Genomic DNA, 23304 nt, shown 5'->3' with positions numbered 1-23304 from the left:
TTAAAGTAATGAATGCCAAGTCTCTTATTTAAAGCTTTTGTTACTTTAAGCTCTCAGTTGAGTTAGAGATGGCTCAAAGCTACAAACCTGCTCCRTTATTGCACCATTTGTCTCATGATRTAGTTTCCTCTTCAGGAGAGAGGGAGATAGGAAGGAGTGGAGCAAGCTGAGCTACTTGGACATGTGTTCAGGTTCCAAACCTCTTGGTCTCTCCTGATGGGTTGGTGGATTGAATAAAGTTGAATACACAAATTTCCTTACAAACTGCAAATGATTCCTTCCTTTACTGATCAKGGCCACATGTTCCTCCAGAATCCTGGCTGAGTTATGCATTGGGCTACCTGTGTTTTTCTTTACCTTGTCCTTCTGGTGATGGAGCTGTTGCAATGTCAGTGCAGAATGCTGGGGTTACACTGACAACTTATCCCTTTCTCCATGAGTTTAGGCTTTGCTGCTGCTCTGCTGTGAAAGGGTAAGAACATCYTGGATACTCAAGGTTTAAAATGGGATGATGTGAACTTAAGTAGTGTGCTAGTTGTGTTCATTATGTGCTTTGAATTTTAGGGGTGTTTCTCTCCGTAACTTCAGGGAGTATAGTGACTGCTTGTTGTTCAAACTCGCAGCCTGTAGTTTTTGTTTCCCCAAGAATTGCTCCTCAAAATCTACCCTACTTCGTGTGTCAAAGTTGCTACTTCTTGGGAGCGAACTACTGCCCTGTGTTTTTGTTTTTTCTTCTCCCCTTTCTCTGCAGCTTGACACCTAGGGTCCCCTGAATTCCTATATATATTGTAGAATGGTGAATTACTTCAGTTGGCAGTAGTTCCTTGCCCTTGTGCAAGGCAGCCAGCTTCACAGGATAGAATATAGATATAATTAAGTCACCACCTTGGTTGCAGTTACTGCTTCATGCATTGACTTCTGAAGTTGAATTCAAAGCTGTTTATCCCTTTATCTGTTGAAATATTTAAAAATAAAGAGTGAGCATAAGAAACATTTGCAAAGAGACTAGGACACTTGCTGAAGTTGTTTATTTATGTACTCTAAAAACACCTTTTCAAATGCATTTAAGGGTCACTGGTGATTTATCTGAAAAGACTCTGGAAAAGAGGTGGTTATCAAACTAAATTATGCCCTTGTCTTGTGTCAAAACAAAGTTATCCAGTTAACCTGAAAGTAGTAGGACTAAGTTAATTGTGTCTGATGCTGTACTATGACCGTTTATCTAACGTTTTGGATTCGTCAGGGTGTAGGAGGACCTCTAAGATATTCTAACGTAGCTTTCTAGAGAGAAAATTGCCAATGTTGAAATCTGCATCTGAAGCACATCCTGTTGTTATRGTGAGAAGCTGCCACCTGTAACCAGTAGAACAGGGAGATCTTTGCAGCCTTATTTCACACACTGGGGCTGGGAGTCAAATACACGAAAATTTCACCCTGGATGAACGTTGTGGTTGAAAGTGCTTGTATCAGGTCTGCCCAAACGTTGGCACTAAAGGCAAGCCCACTTCCAAATAATTGTATCCAGTTGTATAAGCRAAAACATGTGCACCAGGTGGTGATACTTGCTTCTGTTCTAACAGCTTCATCAAAAGTAAATTGCTTAAAAAAAAAAAAGTGCACATGCAGACTGTGCTTCCAGTTTATAGGTTTCTTTCCTCATCCTTCCCAGCAGGGGGAAAGCAGCTGGGCTCCTCTTGCAGGCCCTGCAGCCCTGGCAGAGGTTAGTGCCTTGCTGTGAATTTGGAGCGGCCCAGCAGATGGTGCCCTCTTAGCAGTAAGACGTGAGAAAGCTTTCCAGAGAGCATTTGGCTGCCTTGTCTGGAACTGGTTAGGAAGAAGATGGTATCTTTGGTTGGTGCCACCCAGTATTGTCAACTTCTTTATCTGCTTGGCAAGATCTTGAGTCATATTCTGAGATGATTCTGTCTCCAGAAAACCTTTTGTTAAGATATCACTATTGGCTCTGGTCTGAATTACTGTGTGACTTAAATGTTAGTATTCAAAACTTCAAGTGCAAAAGATTTGTTCAGCCAGAGTTACAAGTGAAATTTAGTTCAGGCTCCTGGCAAGACTTGCTTTCACATTTATCAAACTGACATTCAAACCCAAGAAGTAAAAATACAGCTAAAATACCAGGTGCCATGGAATTCCTGGAGAAGCAAGACGAGAGTGTTGCTTTTCTTTCCCTCCTGTAATCAAATTTATCTACATTTTTGAACAAACATCTGCATGAAGTAGTTAGCGGTTCTTTCCTTTTTCCTTTGGATCTGGTTTTGCATCTTAAACAAGCCCATATTTCAGCCAGCTTGGACAGAGTGTTTGTGGCTATGTGGAAACCCTTTAATGCCCAGAATATCTGTAAAGTCCAAAGAGAGGCCGCTAGCCCTGGATAGGCACCTCAAGTTTGTAAGTGTGGCAGAACACGGCCACAAGTTCCAACACTGCCACAGCAGTTTCAACCTCTTACTGGTCTTCTCGTCTGATAAAGCTGGTTCTCAGCCTTCGTCTTACCCGACTTGTAATGTGGGGCAGGAACTAATTTCCTGAAAACAGCAGAACTTGCTCAGAGCAGATGTAGCAAAGTGCTCTGTCTTGCAGCCTCTCCAAATTTGATTTTGTAACACRACAGAATGAAAGACTTATCCCTGCTTTTGCCAGCTATCATATTAAAACAACTATTTTTGCAGCTATTGATATTTTAGCTGAAAATGCTATTTTTCAGGAGCTTTTTCCATCTGAATGGGATCACCTACCACTCCTTTCACTGTTCCTATTCTCCTCTATGTGATACTTTTAAATGCTGTATACTGACTTAATCTTCAGTGTGATAGAGTTGGGATCTGCTCTGTAGTCGCTTCCTGTTCCAGCTCACAGTGCTGCTGTTCTGCCTGGTGCTTGGAAAGCTCAGTATGCCTTAGCTAAGGCAGGTATTTTGATGCACCTCATGCAGGAGGGGTCTGTCCTCCTTCCTCCAAGCTGCTAATGAGATTCATTGATCAGAAATCATGCTTTTCCCATGTCTGTGTGAGAGGTCAAAGAAGAAACGTTTCTGATGTCCTTTGTTATACCCTCACGTGGCTACTTGACAAAAAGCGGTCTTTCAGGGAGAGGAGGAAGAGAATATAGACCCTAACTTGAGTGTCCTCTGTTTTCTGAAGATGGACCCCTATTTACAGACAAATCTACAAGTTAGCACTTGTGTCGGGAAGGAAAAGGAAGACACTATATGATGGAACAACAGAATCTTCTGTTTAGAAGGGAAATAAATAACAAAACTCTACAAATAACTGGAAAGTAGAACAGCAGCAGTATTTCAATTTTTTTTATTATTTTTGTCTTATTAAAAAGGAAAGTTCTCTTGGTACTTCGTTATTATCACAAGCCAAAGGAGTAAGGAAGGGCTTCCCCCCCCCCCCCACCTTCTCCTTCCCCCTAGCCACATTTGAGACCAAAAAGAATGCTTTTCATCATCGAGATCCTGCAAGAGTGAGTGGGGTAGGGCAGGCAAGTGTAGCCCATGTAGCTTAAGGCAGCAGGTGCTGCTGGCCCTGCTTCAAAAGAAGCATTTTGTGGAGAAATAGCACTCCTGATAAAGGAAAAACAGTGCAATAAAAGTAAGATATTATTTATGGTATTTACTTTCAAGTTGGTGCCTTTGTTCTCAAAAGCAGTAGTAATGGTTTATGCCTGTAAGGACTGCAGAATATAGTCTGTTTGTGTTCTTCTTTGTTGCTCGCTGTTGAAGAAATCTTCTTTCAGGTTGAAACCTCACATGCCTAGTTTCTGCCAAAAGTGAAATTTTAATTTTGATGAAAAGCTTTAGGTGTTTAAGCAGGAGGAAAGCAAAAATAAACACTTCCTCTCTATTAAAGCAGATATAATAAAATAAGGTTTTTGATTTGTTTTTTAAGTAGCTATACAGCTAAAACAACTGAATTAGAAAAACTGAAGACTAGCTGTGACTGCAGAGCGATGTATGTCTTCATCCTGCGTGAAGTTGCTTTGGATTTCTCTACTTTCATTCAGCAAATTTAAGCTGAACTGAAGTAATAATGTTACATGTGGTATTTCAGTATTTCACCTGACCTAGTCACCTCCTCAGACTGGGACTTGAAATTATGAATACCAACTTTGCAGAGCTAGACAAATAGAGAGAAAGAGCTGCCATGGAAAAACATGGATTTTATTTATTTATTTATTTATTTTTGAGTTCTACTGATTAGGTTTTTAACAGCTTTAACTAAATGCTTGTGTGGAAGGTTTCCCTTTAGACATCAGATTGAGCTTTGCGGTCTGTTACTGGCTAAAGTTGCTGCCAGCTGTGCCGATGCTTTCATCAGAAGAGAAGAAAGATGACCTCGTAAAGTACTAGATGGTGGAAATTTTTTCTTTGTAATTGGGTCATGTAGTGTTGTTGATGCAGGTCCTTCTGTTTTGTCCTGGTTGTTTTCATTTTCTAATCTTTCTTTTGCTCATTTGTTTCTTTTAATTCTTCCATGCAGCTCTAGCTTTGAGGAACAGAAGGAAACTAATACACTATTTATTTTGACCCAGATAGCACAACTTTTATCGCTTACAGTTTTTAATCTATATTTTTCTTCCCATTGGGTATTGTTTTCTTAAAACAGATACTGCAGTGTCACAGAATGGGGTTCCTCTCCTCAGCGCTGAATACAGGGCCAGGCCCTTTGCAAGCCTAGATCAAAAAGACTGTTGCTATTTCATTAAATCTATAGGGTACTACTGTCTTCTGGTCTCTGTGCTCATAGGGTCCCCCTGCCCCTGCTCGTGTGTTCCACCTTTTCATTTTGGATTCATGATGCTAGTGCTCAGCAACTTAAATGTGTTTTAGCATCCCTGTTGTTTGAGAAAGGAGTATTTGCATGAAAGAAGACCCTCAGTCAATGGGGAGAAGCTGTTTCCTATGTGAGTCACTTTCTAGGTATTCACAAAGCATGTGCTCTGAGCAGGAGGGAAGTTTATATTTGTGTCGTAAGCATAGCTGCATTTAAAAAGAACATAAATGTTACTTGGAAGTATCAGTTGATGCTTAAAACCTTAGGTTTTTGCTAAGAGTTACCACCTATCAGGTTAGGTACTGTTGCATATAGTGAGAGATAACCCCTGCCCATGGCTGCTCTTGCTTTGTTTATAATGCTCGTCCTAATCTGCAGGACTCTGAATAAACGATCTGTCTTTCCATTCTATGCATCAGAAGCAACGAGACTTCTGGATGGTAGTTTTACATATAAAGTAAGAAAGTTACCTATGAACGTTTTTCTGTCAACTTTTATTTGAGTGGAAACCAAACCTGTAACATTTCCAGTGCCCTGGTTCTGTGCTGCTGCCTGGAAACCTGGAGGAAATGAGACGGTTCAAGTGACGTCAGGTCTTTATCTGGAATTGCCCTGGCTCCGATGGTTCTGCTGAACGTGACACAATTACTCACAGGGAGACCTGGCTTACTGTTAACAGGAGCGCAAATGTGTTGGCAAAAGAGAAGGAATTGCTAGGAAACTATGTCTGCATACCTTCAACTTAGTGTTTGATCTGCTCCCCTTGCTAGTTCTCACTTCTCTGTTATTATCATTTGCATTCATTGCCTGTTACAGTGTGATGCCTTGTAACAAATAGGAAAATGAGATCTTACCCTGCAGAGTTTATGCTCTGCTGCACAGGACAGATGGGGCATGAATTAAAATATATTCTGTAAGCGGTGATCTCATCAGCATGCTGTGGGCTTGTTGCATTTTTGCATTTTTGCTGTGTTGCTGCTGGCAATGCTTTACTGTTGTCAGCTAAGAAGGTTAGAACTTGATTTTGTAAATATAGATGTTTTGGGAAGTAACCACGTTTTCAAAAGAGTAAAGCTGGCTTCTGGGCAGGATATCTTGAAGTACTACTTTTATGCCTTCAGGATCCTTCACTTTAACTTGCCCTTCTAAACTATGATGGAGTCATTTCCATATAGTGGTTGTCTGGTGTTTTCTCCATCTCCTGCATAAAATGCTGTGCCGCTTTGCATCGAGAGCGGCACAGAAGTTCGGGCGCTGTGTGGGTGGCTGAAGAGCCGCCGGGGAGGATCCTGCAAACAGTGCAAGCCCACCCCAGCAGGGCAGTCTGCCTGGGAACAGGCCCCATGGCTGCTGTGTAGATGGAGTTGTCGGTCTTGCCAATTATCTCTAAATCCATGCGGGCTTGAGCATAGATAAGTCTGCATACAGTTTTGTTAAATGATTGGCGTAATATTCCAAGCCAGCGGCTGCATAGAAGATAGTAGCTATATTCTCTTTACATATAGTATTCATATAAAAAGATGGATTTCAGTTTCATCAGATTGAGCTATGAGGGAACAAGAAAACCAAAGCATCAAATTCTTTCCAGCATGTAATACAGAAAAAGAGAACAGAATTGCATTTCTCTCAATTAGTGCTTTGAATCATAATAATTTAATGACATAAGATGCTGTGTCCATGTAACACAGATACCAGCAGCCAGAAAGTTATTTACTTGAGTACATAACACCTTACAATAAAGTGTCTTGCAGACCCTCTGTGTATAAGGGATATATTTTGCTATAGCTATTTATGTTTTCCAGTGTATTCGAAAAGGTTCCCACTACAGTTGATTCCACTGTGAGTTCTAACCGTCGGACCAGAAATCTGCTGGAGTTCTCAGCCAGCCAGGAGTCCAGCACAGCTCAGAAAATACCTGGTAGCATAATTTCTGAGAAGACTAACAGGTGAGATGACTATCTTTAATGTTAGAGGCAGAGGACAATTGTCCTTTTACACCTCACTATCCTTCTGTTTGTTTTTTGGTTAGAATTGTTCTTACAGAGCAACTGAACTTACAATCAGTGTTTTGGAAGTTGATTTCTTTTATTTTTTTAGTTACAGGAGTTACGTGAGCTGTTGATAAATATACGCAAGATACTTTTTTTTTATATCAGTTGAGACTTTATCTTAGGGAAAATTGGTTGGTATATGCTTAGTGTGGAGGAAGACAATGTTACATGCATGTTATTGCTGCAAAAAAAGGTGAAGCACATCTGTCATTCAGTGTGCATAGCCCTTAGAGAAGTCCTGTCACTCTTCTTAAGGTGAGCAGGCCTACAGAGCCTATGATACTTGTCAATGAGAATTTCCTAATCACTTGATTAGGAGGGCTGTCAATGACAGCATGGCTGCCAGTTTCCCGTGCTAATTATTCTTATTTTGGACTTTCTTTGGTGGTCACAGCTGTTACTGATTTTCTGGCTGATTTAGTTTTGAGGTTCTTTTCTGGGAAGCTTTTTTTTAAAAGAAAAAAATCAAACAGTAGATTAATATTTGGGACTTGAGTGGTTTGTATCTTGTAGCAATATCTTGTACCAATAACCTTCAGAGTGCAGTCCACCCAATCTGTGCAATATTTTTGTTGAATTCCTCTAAGATTTTGTAATTGCTGGCGTTTAATCAGACAATAGAAAGGAGATAAACGGCTTTAAAACAAGAAGTAAAATGTTTAGCCCTCACTGTTGTGCAGGAAAATACCAAGTGAACATATCTTAGAGAGACACTTAAAGGCAAAGAAAAAGAGCTTTATTAGAAACCTACTTTTAAGATGTCCTTGTAACGTGTGGCCCAGTTCACAGAACTTGCATATTAATGTGACTTTTGTGTAACTGGTGGCCTTAAGGTTCTGAAAACAATTGTGCATGCTGCATCTTTTAGTTCTCCAAAGTCAAAAAGGTAAGGCTTTTTCAAACCAAAATCTCACATGGGCATCTAATCAAGACTGTAGGGCTAGACGTGAAATAATACTCTTTGGACTGCAGTCCAGCACACTTTGAATGTTTCTTCACAGTTGAGTAATGCACTAAATGTTTATTCACAATAAGCCTGTAAAGTTGTATTTAATTATGATTCCTAAACCAAAACTCATCTCTTCCTGATATTCGTAGTCTGTTTGGGGTGGGGAGTAGATTGGAAAGGTGCGTTGAAACCACTACTGGAAGTGATATAGATTAAATTTTTTGACTTTACCCTGAAACTTTGACTTTGCCCTTTGCTTTGTGACTGAGAGCGCTGTAGATTTTTTGTACCGAAGTGCATCATCTTTCTCACTTTTTCCTCAGAGAGCTAGTCTGCCTACCAGAGACTGTATTGGAGATGTCTGGGGAAAAATATCCTCTCCCCTCAGTTGTAATGTAGTTTGTGGCTGCTACCCAACATTGAATATAGCTCATGGTCTTTGTATCTGGATGGTTTAAGTGGCTAATATATTTTGTATTTGTGTAGCAAATCTGCAGAGCTATGGAGTGAAAGAGAAAGTTACCACTAGAGCAGTGTTGGAGTTTACATTTTATGAGGACTATATGACAGGCTACATTTCCTTTCAATATCTGGCCTATTTGGGAAGAGCACTTGCAACTACTGATCCTCATCAGTCTTCCTTGTATTGAGAGCTATCATGCCCTTTGGGCGAACTGACTAAGCGCACCAGATGCTAGAACAGTTATTCTCCTGTTTAGAAGACTTTATAGGAGTAGCTGTATTTTGTGGGTTTGTCCATGATGATTCTTTGGGTTTGGTCAAAGGTTTATGGGAAAAATAAGGGATTTATTGATGTCTTTTTCTCTTTCTCCCAGCTATGATCGTTCAATCTCTGATAACAAAGCACTAATGATAGTATCAGAAGAACCACTATTGTATATTTCGCCGCCACCACCACCCTGCCAGCCCCTGATCAACCGGACAGAGTCGCTAAGGTGAGCCAGCATCCTCTTCTGAGCATTTAAGCTTTTATTTAGAATTTATATATAATCTGTGTGTTTGCTGAGTGCTGCTGGACAGACAGCTCTGGATAATGGCATTATCCATCCACAGTATTTAGTCAYGCAGTATGGGACCGGTGCCTCTGTAAGTGTTTGGACTGTCTGTCTCCTACTATGGAAATAGGAGATCTGAGTTTAGTCTTGGTATCCTGCTGGGATGGCTCACTGGGTTGCTGACCAGAACTGCTTGGTCTGAAGGAACTGRTAGCAGACCGCTACTCTGGTTTGGCGTGGGAGATGCTTGAGAGGGACACAAACACCTATGGGCCAGTGGACCATTTTGATGACTTGGCTGGTATCTTTTCAAGTTTGATTAACTGATGGATCTTAATCCTACCAGTTCAACTGAAAGTGCATTATTAAGCTAATTCAGTATTGCATGTGAATGCTATAGATATCTAGATCATTGAAATTAACTGCTTTTCAGTTTGTTTGTCAAATGTGAATTAAATAAGCTTAACCTTGTAACTTTCCATGACTCAATGAAATCAGTTCATATGTGGAAATGTTTATAACATGGAAGTCAGGCCTGTTGTGTCTGAAATGCATCAAGATAGTCTCTCTAACTTCCAATACAAGTAGACTTACCTGACACTGCCAATCTGCTTTATGCTGTTAGAAAACACTTAACTCTACCTTTTCTGGAGATGAGTGCATCACTAAACTTGGTACCTTTTTGCTTTGTACACTCTCTCTTTACTATGAAATTTATATTCATTTTTTTACTCTTTTAACCAGTATTTAGTCTTGAACTGATAGCCTTTGATTTTAAATTTCAGAATTACTGTTCACGGTAGCAAAAGAAAGTCCTGTATCTACTTTTYTTATGAGTTTTCTCATAAATTTGGTCTCACAACGAGATTTTCTTCATGTAGTGTTTAAGATACCGTAAGGTAGAAAGAGTACTAAATTGCAGCATCTTCAGAGTGGCTAGTTAGACATTTTCTAAAATTAAATTCTGCCACTGTTCCTAAAAAACATCTCCTGTTAATGCTGTATTTTTTATAGATTGAATCATGAACTTCGAGGATGGGTTCATAGACATGAAGTGGAAAGAACAAGGTCTAGAAGGTCATCAAATAACCAACAACAGAAAGCACGAGTTATGCAGGTAGGCAGGTTTATACTGGTGAGTCAATAGCATGCCAAGTTAATTTCAGGCAACATAACTGAATACTCTCTCTCACTTCTCTGTTCTTGTTATTATAGACAAAATTAGCCAACAGCACCTGGAATTAAGTTTACCCAACACTTCCCATTTCAAATGGCTGTTTTGGGTCATGTATGGTGATGCCAGAGTTCTTGCTGAGGCTTAAATTTTCCATTTCTGCCTTCTGATTCAGGCTGGGAAGTATTTATTTTTTTAGCAGTCATCAGAATGTTTGGTGGTTTTCTAAAATGAAATTGATAGTTGCCTCCTTATGAGTTCTCTGGAAGGCTGTGTAAAGATAAATAATTGATTAAGGGAGAGAAACATAACCTACAGCACACTCATTAGGCTCACTGTTAAGGGTCGCAGCTGATTGTTTTTTGTAGAAATATTTCTATTTCGTTTTTTCAGATGTTTGTTAGAGGGATACTTTTTGTGTAAGAGTACAGAATTAAGAGATTTGTGTTCCTACTTCCCATTTTGTAGAATCCCTTTCATCTACATGACACGTTTATAGTGAGAATGAAATTAAGACTGTAAGTTTTTGATGTTTCATTTGATTAAGAGATTGAACAACCTGCAAAGCAATTGCGCTTAAAAATGTGGGCAATGCCACATACTTCTAGAGAAGATTTTCTGAATATTAAAGATCAGATCTTCTCACTGTTGTCCAAAGGAAAATGGTAGACTGCTCAAATGAGGCATGTTTAGGTTTTAGTGTTTCAAATTGAAATGTCATATGGGTATTATATTGGCAGAGATATGAAGTGAATATGACCTCAAAGGAATTCTATAAATATAAGATCACTGATGGCAAATTTTGCAATCAGATGACAAAACATGTGCAGCTACTGTGTATAGTACTACCCTCTATTCTTTGTCATTGAATGTGTGACTTCACATTTGGCTATGTTAAAACATCTTTTATTTGGCTCCAGTTTGAATGCTGGTTGCCATTTCAGTTATTTGTATTTTACCATTAAAAGTGTACATTTTGTTGTTCAGGGCATTTGATTAACCCCTGCCTCCCTAACACATTCACTCTTTGCTGAAGACTTGCATCATGTGTGTGCCAAACTAAGAAAATGCTTATTGTTTTCATTTTGTGTCATTTTTTTTCTGTTTTTTAGAACTCCCTCAGTGAAAAGGTAGATTCTCAGTTAATGGCCATGCCTTACACAGACACCAGCCTCAGGTAAGACAGAAAAACTATTTTTTCATTGCCTTCTACTTCATAACACTATTTCCCGCTCACAGCTGGTAGAAAATGGGTTTTTACTTTTGTCAGAATTCTTCAGCCTGCTAATCTAAAATGCTAGCTTTTGTCTATTGGCCTGACTTCTGTCACTACAGGAAATACTCAGAAGATAACTTTGCTTCCGAAGATTCRAAGTACGCTTAAAGGATCCTCTCTATCACAGCTCCACGTTTCTGGGGGTTTTCTATCAATAGGTCTTAAGGGAATCTTCATCTTGCTCTACAGAGTCCTCTCTTAAAAAGCTTTGAGTATCTAGGGAAAAAATAGGGACTGTCTTGGGGCTATCTGGAGGAACATCAGCAGTTTATATGAAGGTTGTAAGATGTCACGAGTACAGTAAGAGGAGGGTTTATCTCAGTATCGTCAAGAGTGAAGGCATTGTAGCTAGCACCAAATACGCTGTTTGTATCGTTACATCTCATTTGTATAGTTTGTGCTCATGTCCTGATTTTCTCTACTGGTTATTAGAACATAGTAACTTGGAGAACTGGAAAAAGATGCATAAGGAAAATAAAATAYTTTTTTTCCTGAATTCTCTGAGACCATGTTAAAGGGTTTCTGCTTCAAAGTGGCAAAGAGAAATCAGCAGAATGGACTATATGTAGATTATTTGAGGTAAATACTTTCAATGGCAACATTCTAAGTAAGACAGCTGTGGCTCTTCCTTTTGATTCCAGTTTTGAAAGAAGGATCAATCTGGGAGAGAATAATGAACTACAAGCAAATGTTCTGGAAATAAGGCTGCCAAATTCTGATGTATCTTAAATTTTATAAGAAAAAAAAAAATATTCTTTTTTCTTGTAAATTCCACAGGAAGACTGGACCAGCAGGTGTATTGTCATGATATAATGCAGTTTAATATAAATGTCTGCATTTCTCTTCAAATAATTTAGCTCAATTTTTAGAAACAATCCACAACATCATGCAACTCTGCATGGAATAATTTACTGTGCTGAAAGTCAGATTTCTTTTCAGATGAACGATGTTTAAATGAACAGAATCGGTGAGTCATGGCAGCTGCATGCTGTGACTGTCCTGGAACTGCTAAGAATGTAGAACAGATTTCTAGTTCCCCCCAGAGCCATCAGCTATTTATTAGATGCTTCCTGAAATGATAGACTCACATAAGAATTTGGACTGTAAGGGACCTGTGCAGATCTGATCCAACCCCCTGCTCCAAGTAGGGCTACCTTCAAAGTGAGATCAGATTGCTCAGGGCCATGACCAGTCCGGTTTTGAATATGCCCAGGGGAGAGATACCATCATCTCTCTGGGCCCGTGTCCCAGGGCTACAACAATGCCACAGTGAACAATTTTTTTTTTCTTATACCTAGTTAGGTTTTTACTTGTAGTCATTGGTGCCTGTTGCCCCTTATTCTTTAACTTTGTCTCTATTAGAAAAGTCAGTCTCTATCTTCTTTGTGACCCCCATTAGGAAGCTGAGGATTGCAGTTAGAGACCCCTCCAGACAGAACAAACCCAGTGCCCTCTACCTCTCCTGGTACGCCCTGTGCTSCAGGCTCTGACCATCCTCACCTGGCTGTGATGCAGCTTGCTATGCAGTTGCCCCTCAAGATGCACTGCTGACTTCCATTCAGCTTGTCTGCCAGGACCCCCAGGTCCTTTTATGTCGCGTCGGTGTGGAAGACAAGAAACGGCCTGTTGCATCAGTTTTGTCACTGTGAGGCTATCCGTGAGGCATGGCTATCCATGAGGCATTGCTATCCATGAGGCATTGCCCTTGGAGAACTGTGAAATGTACTGGTGGTGTCTGTGCAAATGTGTAAAACTGAAAACTAAACTTCTTGTAGATTTCCTGATATATAACAAATGATTGCAGGTGGCCGTGAAGCTTTTATTAATGATACAGATGTATTTGTAGAGTACACCTGAGTGCTTYCACTGGAAACTGAGGAACCTTTTGCTTCTAGGACACCCTTATTGGTCACCTGTTAGTCGTGCATGATCTAATCTATGAGTAGGAGGATCTTAACAGGATCTTAACAGGAGAAAGACTGATTTATCACCCAGTGACTGGTCAGATTCAGCACCATTATTTATGTATAAAACTTAATATGATGTTTTCCTGTAATTGTGGTAATGTATTACTATAACAGCTGGTAGCTTTACATCTATTTTCTGACCATAAATGCCTCCCTTCCTTTCACAGAGCAATCCACAGTAGGTACCCTTAAATGCCTAAAGGTTAATGCACTGGTATTGGAATTTAGCACTAGTGGTAGACACTTTCCATGGAACCAGGAGAGATTTGCAAAGATCCAGTGGTTTCCAAGTGCTCTGAAGCAACTTTCTAACTCTGTATGCAGCCCATGGAGAAAAGAAATTTTTGAAGTCTTGCTRTAGTTCATATAGTATGGGTGAGAAAAAGGTGCTGTAGGACCAATTTCAGTCTTCAGGATGTGTTTTACTGAACAATACATGGATTTAATGTCTTGTATTGCAGTAAAATTTTAGTGTTAAATCTCGGGGATGGTTTGCTGGCCTACATGTTTTTATGAAATAGTAATCGACCTCAGATTAGCTCAGATCAGTTTCCTATGTGTGAAGAAGGATGTGATCTGATTCTGCTCTTGCATAATTCTACTGATGAGGATGTATTGGATAGAGCTGCCTCTTGTTGAACACCCTGGATTTGCACTTCTAATCCTGTTTAAGAAAAACATGGCTTGGCAGCTGCAGTCTCTCTTGCAAAGAGAAGGGAAAGATGATGGTCTACTACTAGTGCTGCTCAAGAAAATCACTTAATGATAGATTTGTGCATTGTGTTGGTACATAGAAGCATCTTTACAAGCATAATGTAGGTCAGCCCCCACAGTTTAAAATCTGGGTCAACAGGACACAGCTTGGGAGGAATAGACTGATCAGAGTTTTTGCCACAAGTACTGTGAAGAGACAGTATGCTATTAAAGTGGGAAGGAATTAAAATAACTGGTTGAAAGTCTAGCTGATGTTTTGTTTAAGTACAGCTTTCCAATTTGATTAAATGTTATTTTTGAATAGAGTTGGGGAAGTATACTTCAGAGCAATATGGGCTGGGAATTTCTCACCTTTCCAAGATAAACAGCGTATAAGTACCATGATTGTATGACTTGCCAGTGTGTTTGCTTAGAATATTTAACCATGATTGAATGACTTGCCAGTGTTTTTACTTAGAATACTTTAGACAGAGAGCCTTTTCCTTACATCTGGTATACCAAAGTTTAGAATTGTAAAAAATATAATTGTCACAGTTAAATGAATACCTTTTTTTTGCTCCAATGTCTAAGTTGAAAATTAATAGCCAGTTGACTGAAGTGTTAAAAAAAAAAAAAAAAAAAAAAAAAAAACAACAACAACAAAAAAAAACTAAACCAAAAATGAAACTCAGACAGGTAAGAGAGAAGTTAGCATTGCCCATTTGAGAGTAAATGAAAAGTCCTATTTTTACTTTACTTTCCACTACTTTCAGTTAGTGGTTTGTATCCTTAGCGATATAAAAAAATTTTGAAAAAAGATCAATTTTTTACTTCAGAATGACATTTCATTCTAACACTTGCTAAAATMTATTTCAGAATTCATTGTGTAATTTTGGTTGGCTTTTTTTTCCTCTCTCCCCCCATTGAGCAAACAAGCTGTTTTTTGCCTGCCTCAAAGCCGTGAATAAAATTAAGCCCGGGAAAGTTTCCTGAGGCGAGACTTTCAAAATACCTTGAACTTTCAACAAATACCCATTATTACTCATTGTGTTTTACTGTGTTAAAATGTTATTTGTGCTCTTCTAAATGTATGAATAGTTGCTGCTTTTTTGAGAAGCTGGTCTTTAAAGTTAGTGCTTCATTGAAGTTAACTTCTTCATATCTAAAGTCATTCCTTTTTTCCTTCTTTATTTCAGCAGGAACTCAGGAAATGAGCTGCAAGTGTATTATGCTTCTCCAAAGAGCTACCAAGACTTTTTTGAAGCTATTCGCAGAAGGGAAGATACTTTCTACGTGGTATCATTTCGTAGAGTAAGTGTAGTAGTTTTTCAGCATTGTTTTTTTAATATATATCTGTAGGAATGTTTCTAACAATTGATGTATTTCCTTATACTACAAAAGATGACCTAGTCAAGRTTTAATCTACATTTGTTGCTTTATAAGTGATGCTTCTGTATAACCTTTGCAGTAAAAGGGTCAGGTGCTTTCAAGAAAGAAGAGGCAGTGGAGTAAAAGCTGATTACAAGGTCTTTGAAGCTCCTTGTATACTTTAGCCAAAACTGTCTGAAAAAGCTTTTTCCCAAAATGAAATGAGATGTAAAATTTCATATAGGATGGAGTACACAGTGCATTTTCCAGCATGTTTGGCTTAAACATATATAGGATTATGCATTGGTTTTGAAAATAGACTATCATGGGCTTTGCAAAACATGCMTATTGTGGTTAGGAATGGAAGGAGAGCTGGGCAAAAAACACTGTCTTGCAAGGGCAAGATAAGGTGAAATTGCAAGGGCTCTGACCCTGGAAATGGATTTGAGGAAACAGTATCTCAAGGTGAGAGATTGTCTGCAGAAGAACAGTCTCCCTTTCTCTGTGATTCTTGAAGTAAGCTGGTAACTGGTAGATTGTATGYGAGTTTCTGATGGGACTAATTGTTAGACACTCTTACTGAAAGGTTAATATTGACTGCTATAGTTAAAACCTTAAGTTGTCAAAGTATCTGTCCTAAGGACTAAGAGTAGACAAAGCAGGAATAATAGGCCTTCAGAGTGAGTAGCTGCTTCTGAAACCTTAGTCATAAAATCCTTAAAAGCCAACACCTGCATCCTGCTGCTCTGCAAGGATTCCAGTTAAGAGTTTCATTGTTCTTCTGGGCCTGTCCCCCTTCTCATTTTTCCAGATGTACAATGTTTCTATTGCTGATTACACAGGCAAGGAGGGGATTAAGCAACACAGTGACCATTTGGAGAGAGAGTTTGTGCATGGCCAAGCACAGTAAGCTTTAAAGAAGCAGAATCTAGTTGAGAGTTGTAAGTACTTTCAGCGTGTTTACAATGTGTATGTTAATTTAGAGACACAGAGCTGCAGTTAAAGGCATTCAGCTGTATGTGTGTATCATAGCATTTGTCAGGTTTTACTTTCATGATGCTTTGCTGTGGTGTGRACAAGGGCAAACAGTACTAAGATCTGGTAGTCATCCCACTGTGTGCGCTCACTGACATACTAGGTTATTGGGTTTCCCTCTGCCCAGGAGCATGTGGCAGATAAGAGCAACTGGAAAGGGTCTGGGCAGGCTGGAAGGAAGGAAGGAAGGAAGGAAATAGGCCCAGGGAAAGGAGTTTCTGTGGGTCTATTATTATTGCCAGCTGATTTGTCTTGCTAATTTCTTCTCACTGTCAACTTCTCCCAGCACTGATTAGAGATGTATAAAACAACAAATGGACCAATCCATTTTTTTTAACATGATCAAGGTGATGGAAAGAACATTCAGTGAAAACTGACAGGCAACAACTTAAATATATTCTTATCGCTTTGTAGAGCTCCTTACCGCAGCAGTATTGCAGCCAGATGTTTAGTGGGTCTAAAGGGCGCGTTCAGGGTTTTATCAAGAGGCTAGCTATCGTTACAAACTCATGCCTCCTTTGAGACCAGCACATGGACTTTTGGGTTTGTGCAGTACTCGCTGAGTCCTGATTCATGGTTAAACACTTAAGCATGGTAGCAGTTCAATATTCAGAATAGTTAACTGATTGATTATTTAAAAGGAGTATAAAAATTTTATGATAGGAATAAATGTATTCTGAGTGCAAATTATCTTTGCTAGCTCAATATTATTTACATCTTCCTCTAACACTTGAATTTGCAGTTTTGTGTCCCATATTGTAGCTGTACAAGACTGTGTGCAGTCAGTCAGAACATAGGGTTTTTTTGTTTGTTTGTTTGTTTTTTTGTTTTTTTTTCTCTCTGTGCTGTAATATGGCATAGGCTCATGCTGCAGGAGCTTTGTCAAGCTCATCCTTGCATCTAGAGCATGCAGGGGGCCAGGCAGTACCAGTAAAATCCTGTTTAAAACAGGAATTCCGAGTGTTTGGCACTTTCTGCACTACAAGTCCAAGGGCTGTTGAAGCCAGGACAGCTGCAGGAGTGAGAAGCTGCCTGGGATCTGATGATTGAAATGATGGAGGCAGTGGTTGAGACAGTGACTGGTGAATGGGAGAGTTTTTTTCCTCCCTTCCCAGAGGTCTTTTAAGTCCTTAGACAAGTTTGTAATATGTATCCTGGACCTGGGGGATTGACTTGCTACACCTCCTGCCTTGCTGTTTTGGGGTCCTGATATTAGATGAGGCTTGTTATATGCATGCTCACTCCCAGCCACTGTTGTCCTAGGACCCTGCAACTCCCCCCCCACACACACTTTGTTTCTTCATCCCAAAAGTAGCCTGAGAGCAGTYCCAAGGAGGTGGGGAGCCAGCAGTTGCCACTGCAACAACTCATCCAGATACAACTGGTTATTGCCTAAGATCTGAGGAGCCCTCAGCAAAGACAACTGCTGGGAGCAGGCTGCAGGAATTGTTCGCATGATGTTAATATGTTCCTGGCTGCCCGCTTTCCTGGTGGCTTCAGGCATGGGCATGATCGGCTTGGATACATGTACATGCTTTTGCAAGGCCAAGAGTTTAGACATCACTAAACCTCTTGTGCCTGTGTAAGAGCACTGTATTATATGCACGCAGGAAACGCAATTGCGTGATGGGGTGAGCCACAGCAAGAGCTCTGTGGCAGTAGAAGATGTATTTGTTTCAAAGCAATTCTCCTGATACYAAAGTTTGCCAGCTAACTACACTTAATGCAATGCACGTGCAAGGTATATTGTATAAAAAGTAGATACTGCAATTTGATTCTAGTTGTTACTTGTTAGAGCAAGAGTGATGCTAGCCCTGTGGAAATCAAAGACAAAACCATTGCCAACTTCAGTGGGACTGGAATTTTACTTTGTAACTTTCTGTTTCGGTGCCATGACACTTAAACCATAGAACATCAAAGCAATACATTAGTAAGGATGTGCATTTCTGGTCCTAAAAGCCAATGTCTGGAATGAGCATTTAAGGGTTATCTCAAGTTCTGCAAGCAAGTTTTCGCTAAAGTAATTAAGCTAAATTTAAATCTGAGCTTTTGTTTGTTCTTTGTCAGTTTCTTGGTGTGAGCACTGTGTGCTGGGAATAAAAATCTCATTTGTGTTTTGCTTATGTTGGGGATGAGCTTTGTTATTTGCAGCTTGACATGATGTATTGCTTGCACTTGGTAAAAGATTTAAATGTGTTGAAAATGATTTTTCATTGTTCCTGGGGAATAACAGGAGAGGAAATGCTCTACGTAAATGTAGCATTATCTGGAGGAGTTTCAGGTATGTTTGTTAAGAGGAGCAATACAAACATGCAGTATTAACAGTTGCCYCAGATGATGTCTTCTGGCCTTGCTACTCTTCACACTTAAAAACCATTTCTCTATTCTGTCATCAGGGAATTTGCTGTGAAGGACTGAAGCATTGCTGCTGAAAGATACTGCATGGCTTTGAAAAGCTTGGGTAGCAATCAGTTGCTGTGCTGCAGACAGCTGTGGTAGTAGCTTGAATTTATTCAGAGAGCACAAGTGAGTGAGATGATGCTTTGTGCATCCTGCAAGCAAAACTGCATTATAATAAGCTGCTTTAGATAATGTTTCATAACATTCCACTTTGTTACCCTTAACATTTTTTTTTCATGAACACAGTTTTCTTCATTTGACTTTTTGTGGACTGCCGTGGACAGATGTGTAATTCGGTCTCCTATTCAGACAAAAATGTGATGTTTAGACCCACTTAATGCTACTGCTGCTAAAGACACAGTAATTTGTCTCTGAGTCTTGTGGCTTTGCAACTKCTACAAGTTAAGGGCAGATGCTCAAAAGCTTTTATGAACAACTATTTCTCCAGGGGAACCTGACCTTAGCTAGAGAGAGGGGGRAAAATGACTTTATGCCAGGATCTTAGGATTTTAAGATCTTGCTCTGTATTGTATACAGATGCTGAGCYATAATGTATGCTGAAAGAACTGTGGCTAAAGGCATAGTATCCATAATGAAATTTCATCCTTTTCAAAGCAGAGGTCACCTTTTAGTCTGTCTTGTCTGTGAAGTCAACCCTTGCTGTTTGTGCACTCCTCTGGGGAAAAACCTGAGAAAGAAAACAATGTGTTTGATTGTGCTTCAACATGCCCTGAAGCTCCACRAGCCTGGCCCTGTCAAATAATGGCTGCAATTGACTTTCAAATTTTAAAATCTTTTATGAAAACCTCCTGTTTCCATCCCAGTATCCTTAGTGAAAATGAAGTCTGGCCTGCTGCAGTCTTTATTACAAATTCCCTCTCCTGGTTAGACAATGTGGATTCTCTCTGTATCAGAGAATTTTTTCCTCCTGAAGCCCTGGTATTCCTTAGAACACAGTGAAACAAAATTTTGGGGGGCTCTCTAGAGCTGACAGCTCTCCCTGGTATGGAACATTTCTGGTGCATGAGGAGCAGAGGAGAGGCTGGCTGTCTAAGGGCCTGGGAGGTGGAGAGGAGGGTGGGATTTGCTGGGATCTTCTGGATGTTCAGTATCAGTTGGGGAAGATGTTGGTTTTAGCATCTTAGAGCTGTTCATGCTTACTTCAAAAATTTTCGGAGAGAAACCTATTGACCTAAAAGTAAGTCTAAAAATGTGCARTTGTCTGTGGAGCACAAATTGGCCTAATCCTGGGATGGATTATCAAAATACGTGCATAAGAGAGCTACAGGATTTCAAATTTAGGTAATGGGAAGCTCAAAATAATTATTTTTTTAGGTTTGCAAATAAATGCCAGCAATTCCAGTAAAGGCATTCCTGTGAACACCTTATAGTATTTTCCAGCAAAGTCTCCAGCTGCTCTGCTATGCCTGTCTTCTCTCCAACATGTAGAAGTTGTTGCTATGTAAGAGCATACCCTTTCAAGAGTGATGAAGCAAAGGGTTACATTGTGCCCTTTGGGAGGGGAGGAAGAGCAGGATCCAGGCAGTGTGACACCTTGGATATTTAGTGAGTGGAAGCCAAAAAGGAGCAGTCAGCAAGTATGGGGTGCTCTACAGCTTCTTCTGGGCAGCAGCTGTTTGGCTCAGCCAGATGCAAACAGCGGTTAGGAGGGACCAGAGCAAGAATGAAAAAAGCATTTCTGGGAAGGGATGTAATGCTGTTGCATCAAGTGGGGTTTTGTTTTGGTTGGAAATGTCTGTTCTGTTGCTAGCTCTCAAAGATCTTCTGGAAGCAATGTCTTAAATATGAAAATCATACACTACAACTGAAAAAAACACTATTTTTTTTAATCTCTCTGGAATCCCTTTGAGCACTACTATCCTCCAAATAAAATTGAGAATGAGTGTGGTGTTGAGGATAGATGAATAAGCAGAGAGAGCAGAAGTGACTTGAATATGTCTGGCATAGAACAAAAGACACTCTTCTGTTCTGTGTGCACGTTCTTGATTCATTTATCTTCAGTATGGTTGCTGGAACTTCATGAATCACATTAATGCTGTCACTGAACCTCTTTCAGCCTTGTATGTCCCAGGCCTACCTAATACTTTGTTATTTTTAAACTAGCATTTGGAAAGACAACATACACTGTAGATAATTATAGTGAAAGTAGAACATACTGCAGAAGATGTCTCCAAAACCCAAACTAGTTGCAGACAGATGTGACCATTAATAGTAAGTATGTATTGAAAATGTGCTGCATGCTTGACAGACAAAGAGYTGTGGAAAAGAGAGAGGGGAAGATTATTGGTTTTTGAAAGCCTCTGTAAAAGACTCAGTGCTTATGGAACTGGTGTGGACTAGACAAGTGTAACTGGGAAGCATGAGAGGAAGATATGATTATAAAGTGGGCGTTGTCTTATCGAAGGAAGTGACGGCAGGTTCTCACTTAAAGAACAGGGAACAGGCAGTTGCCAAGAGAAGGTGCCTTTTCCCACAATGGGAAGATGCTTTGCACTTGAGGCAGGAACGTGTATTTAACCATAGACAAGTAAGATGCAGACAGTGAAACTGCAGCTCTGAAGTAATTTCTTTCCTTCGGGAAATAACCCAACCCTTAAGCTCACGCAGAGGTGCCAGGGAATAGTGCTTTTTTTCTTTAGCGTTAGCACTGYATTAGTTGAACTAAATGTGGCTCAGATTGTTCTTTGCAAGCAGACCCTAGAAGGAAATGACAGGCTCTTGCTTATGATTAGTAGCAATATTTGATTATGGAACCCATGCTGGCCAAGTCCTAGCTGTGTAAAGATGTTGATGGTGCCTTTGACTCCAGTGCTGCACTGGCCAGTATTTCATTGAGCTAATGTYTGGCAGGAGCTAACTTCTACGTGAAAAAATTACCTTTGCGATCTTTCTTTAGTCTTAAGTGACAGTATACACTCAGAGTACCTCGAAATGCCCACACTTGTATTCTGAGATGATCTTCATGCTTTCAGAGGTTAGAACTACTGTGGGGTTCCTCCCCCACTCTCCAGTCACTTCAGTTTTTCTGCCTGTCAACCCTAGATATAGTCTTTATAGAAGTAAAAGTTTCACTGTGCAGAATTCAGATTTCTGAAATGATGTTTGCATCCACAGTAGAAATCCTACCTTTTAGTAAATATTGATCATAATTATAATACTACATTTGAGAGTGGTATTTAACTCTAAGAGCGCATCTAGTTTTTAATTCTGGTCAGATGAAGTTTGCTTCCAGTTTGAATTAATTCTTTTGCCAGGTTTTTAGTTGGACAGCACACAAAGCTTTTATAGTTTATGGATTAAGAGCCCAGGTGTTGTTATGTGTGTGTACAGATTATGCTTACCTCCCACTGGACCAAACAGAACATTTAAGGCTTCCAGTTTTTATTTTTAAATCACTTACACTCCTAGGACAAGAAGTGTGATGAAATTAAGCGTACAGTTTTATCTTTAAACATGCTTCAGCTTGAAACACACAATCTGTTTTCTGTATCTGGGGCTATTCGGTTGCCTGCAGCTTATTTGCTGAGATGGCTTATGGAAAGACAAAGTAGTAGCTATAGAAAATCACTTGCTTCTCATAAGGGGCTAAGMCAGGTTTGTAAACTCTGTGGCATCTGAATCTTTGTGCTGTTAATCCTAAAAAGCAGAAGGACACTTTCATAATCTTTCTCACTTTGTTTTGTCAAAGTATCAGTATAGGTCTGTTGCTGAGTTGTATGTACTATGACTAGAAGTTGTTTTAGAGGGTGCTATATAGGCATGTTCTGCCTGTGCTGAAGCAGCTTCTCATCAGCTAATTCTTTTAAATTTTTTCCCTATCAGCTCCCAGTGGAGTGAACTTTTTTATTCCTTATAGTTAAAGCAGAGAAATGGATCTGAGATCCAGATTGTTTGATGACTAGTGTGAGTTGGTCCTCACCATATAGTTGGATAAGCTCCAGTTCTGCCAGCATAGTTGCAGAAAACTGTCCAAGTTTGAATCAGTGATTCAGAATTTGGAATATCTTGGTCCAAGATGAGAAGTCTTGTGTGCTGGAAAGCACTGTTCGGGAAATCCTCTTTGTGTTTGGATGGCAAGCAGTAAAATGTGCTTGTAAATAATTCTAGCACCACAAAATGCTTTTCATCAAGTGAAGATAGAGCTATGCAATGGGGCGTGTAGACAACTTGAGCAACTTGTGCACCACAAGAATCCTAGGTACAAATGGCCTCTATCACCATTAGACAGAGGTGATCTAATCTCTAGCTCTAGAGGTGATAGAGGTGAGTGTTAAATCACATGGGCCACTGTCCTAGGAATTTGTTTAGCAACACTTCATGAAGCATTGCATTGYATGGGAGGTGATTATTGTTCCTTGGCTATGTGACTGTCCAAAATAAGATTTGAAGTGTCAGTTATCTCAAAGAGAGGTAGTARGTGATAAGAGGAAAAAGATCTCAAGTTCTGCTCAGATGGAGAGCTCCCCGTGTGCAAGGAAGGCACGATGGCCATCTTTTGTCTTAAGTCCAGCTAGGCTTCTATTTATTAAACAATATTCTCCTCTGAGGCTTTTGCTTA

The 23304-nt window shown here is 39.8% G+C and overlaps 1 protein-coding gene across 2 annotated transcripts in view; it reads left to right on the top strand.

Moving 5' to 3' along the window:
* ATF6 (activating transcription factor 6) overlaps nucleotides 1–23304 on the top strand; it is an 86312-nt gene that overhangs the window by 20602 nt on the left and 42406 nt on the right. For both annotated transcript variants that reach the window (XM_085303188.1, XM_085303187.1), the window contains exons 9-13: nucleotides 6599–6742; nucleotides 8633–8752; nucleotides 9827–9929; nucleotides 11099–11163; nucleotides 15119–15233. In XM_085303188.1, the coding sequence (XP_085159314.1) occupies nucleotides 6599–6742; nucleotides 8633–8752; nucleotides 9827–9929; nucleotides 11099–11163; nucleotides 15119–15233 (547 nt within the window). The remainder of the gene's footprint in view (nucleotides 1–6598; nucleotides 6743–8632; nucleotides 8753–9826; nucleotides 9930–11098; nucleotides 11164–15118; nucleotides 15234–23304) is intronic.

Source organism: Rhea americana, unplaced genomic scaffold (assembly GCF_003343005.1).
Source record: "Rhea americana isolate MKP2758 unplaced genomic scaffold, rheAme1 scaffold_198, whole genome shotgun sequence".
In the NCBI taxonomy this organism is placed as follows: domain Eukaryota; kingdom Metazoa; phylum Chordata; class Aves; order Rheiformes; family Rheidae; genus Rhea; species Rhea americana.
This window is presented reverse-complemented; position numbering and strand designations above follow the sequence as displayed.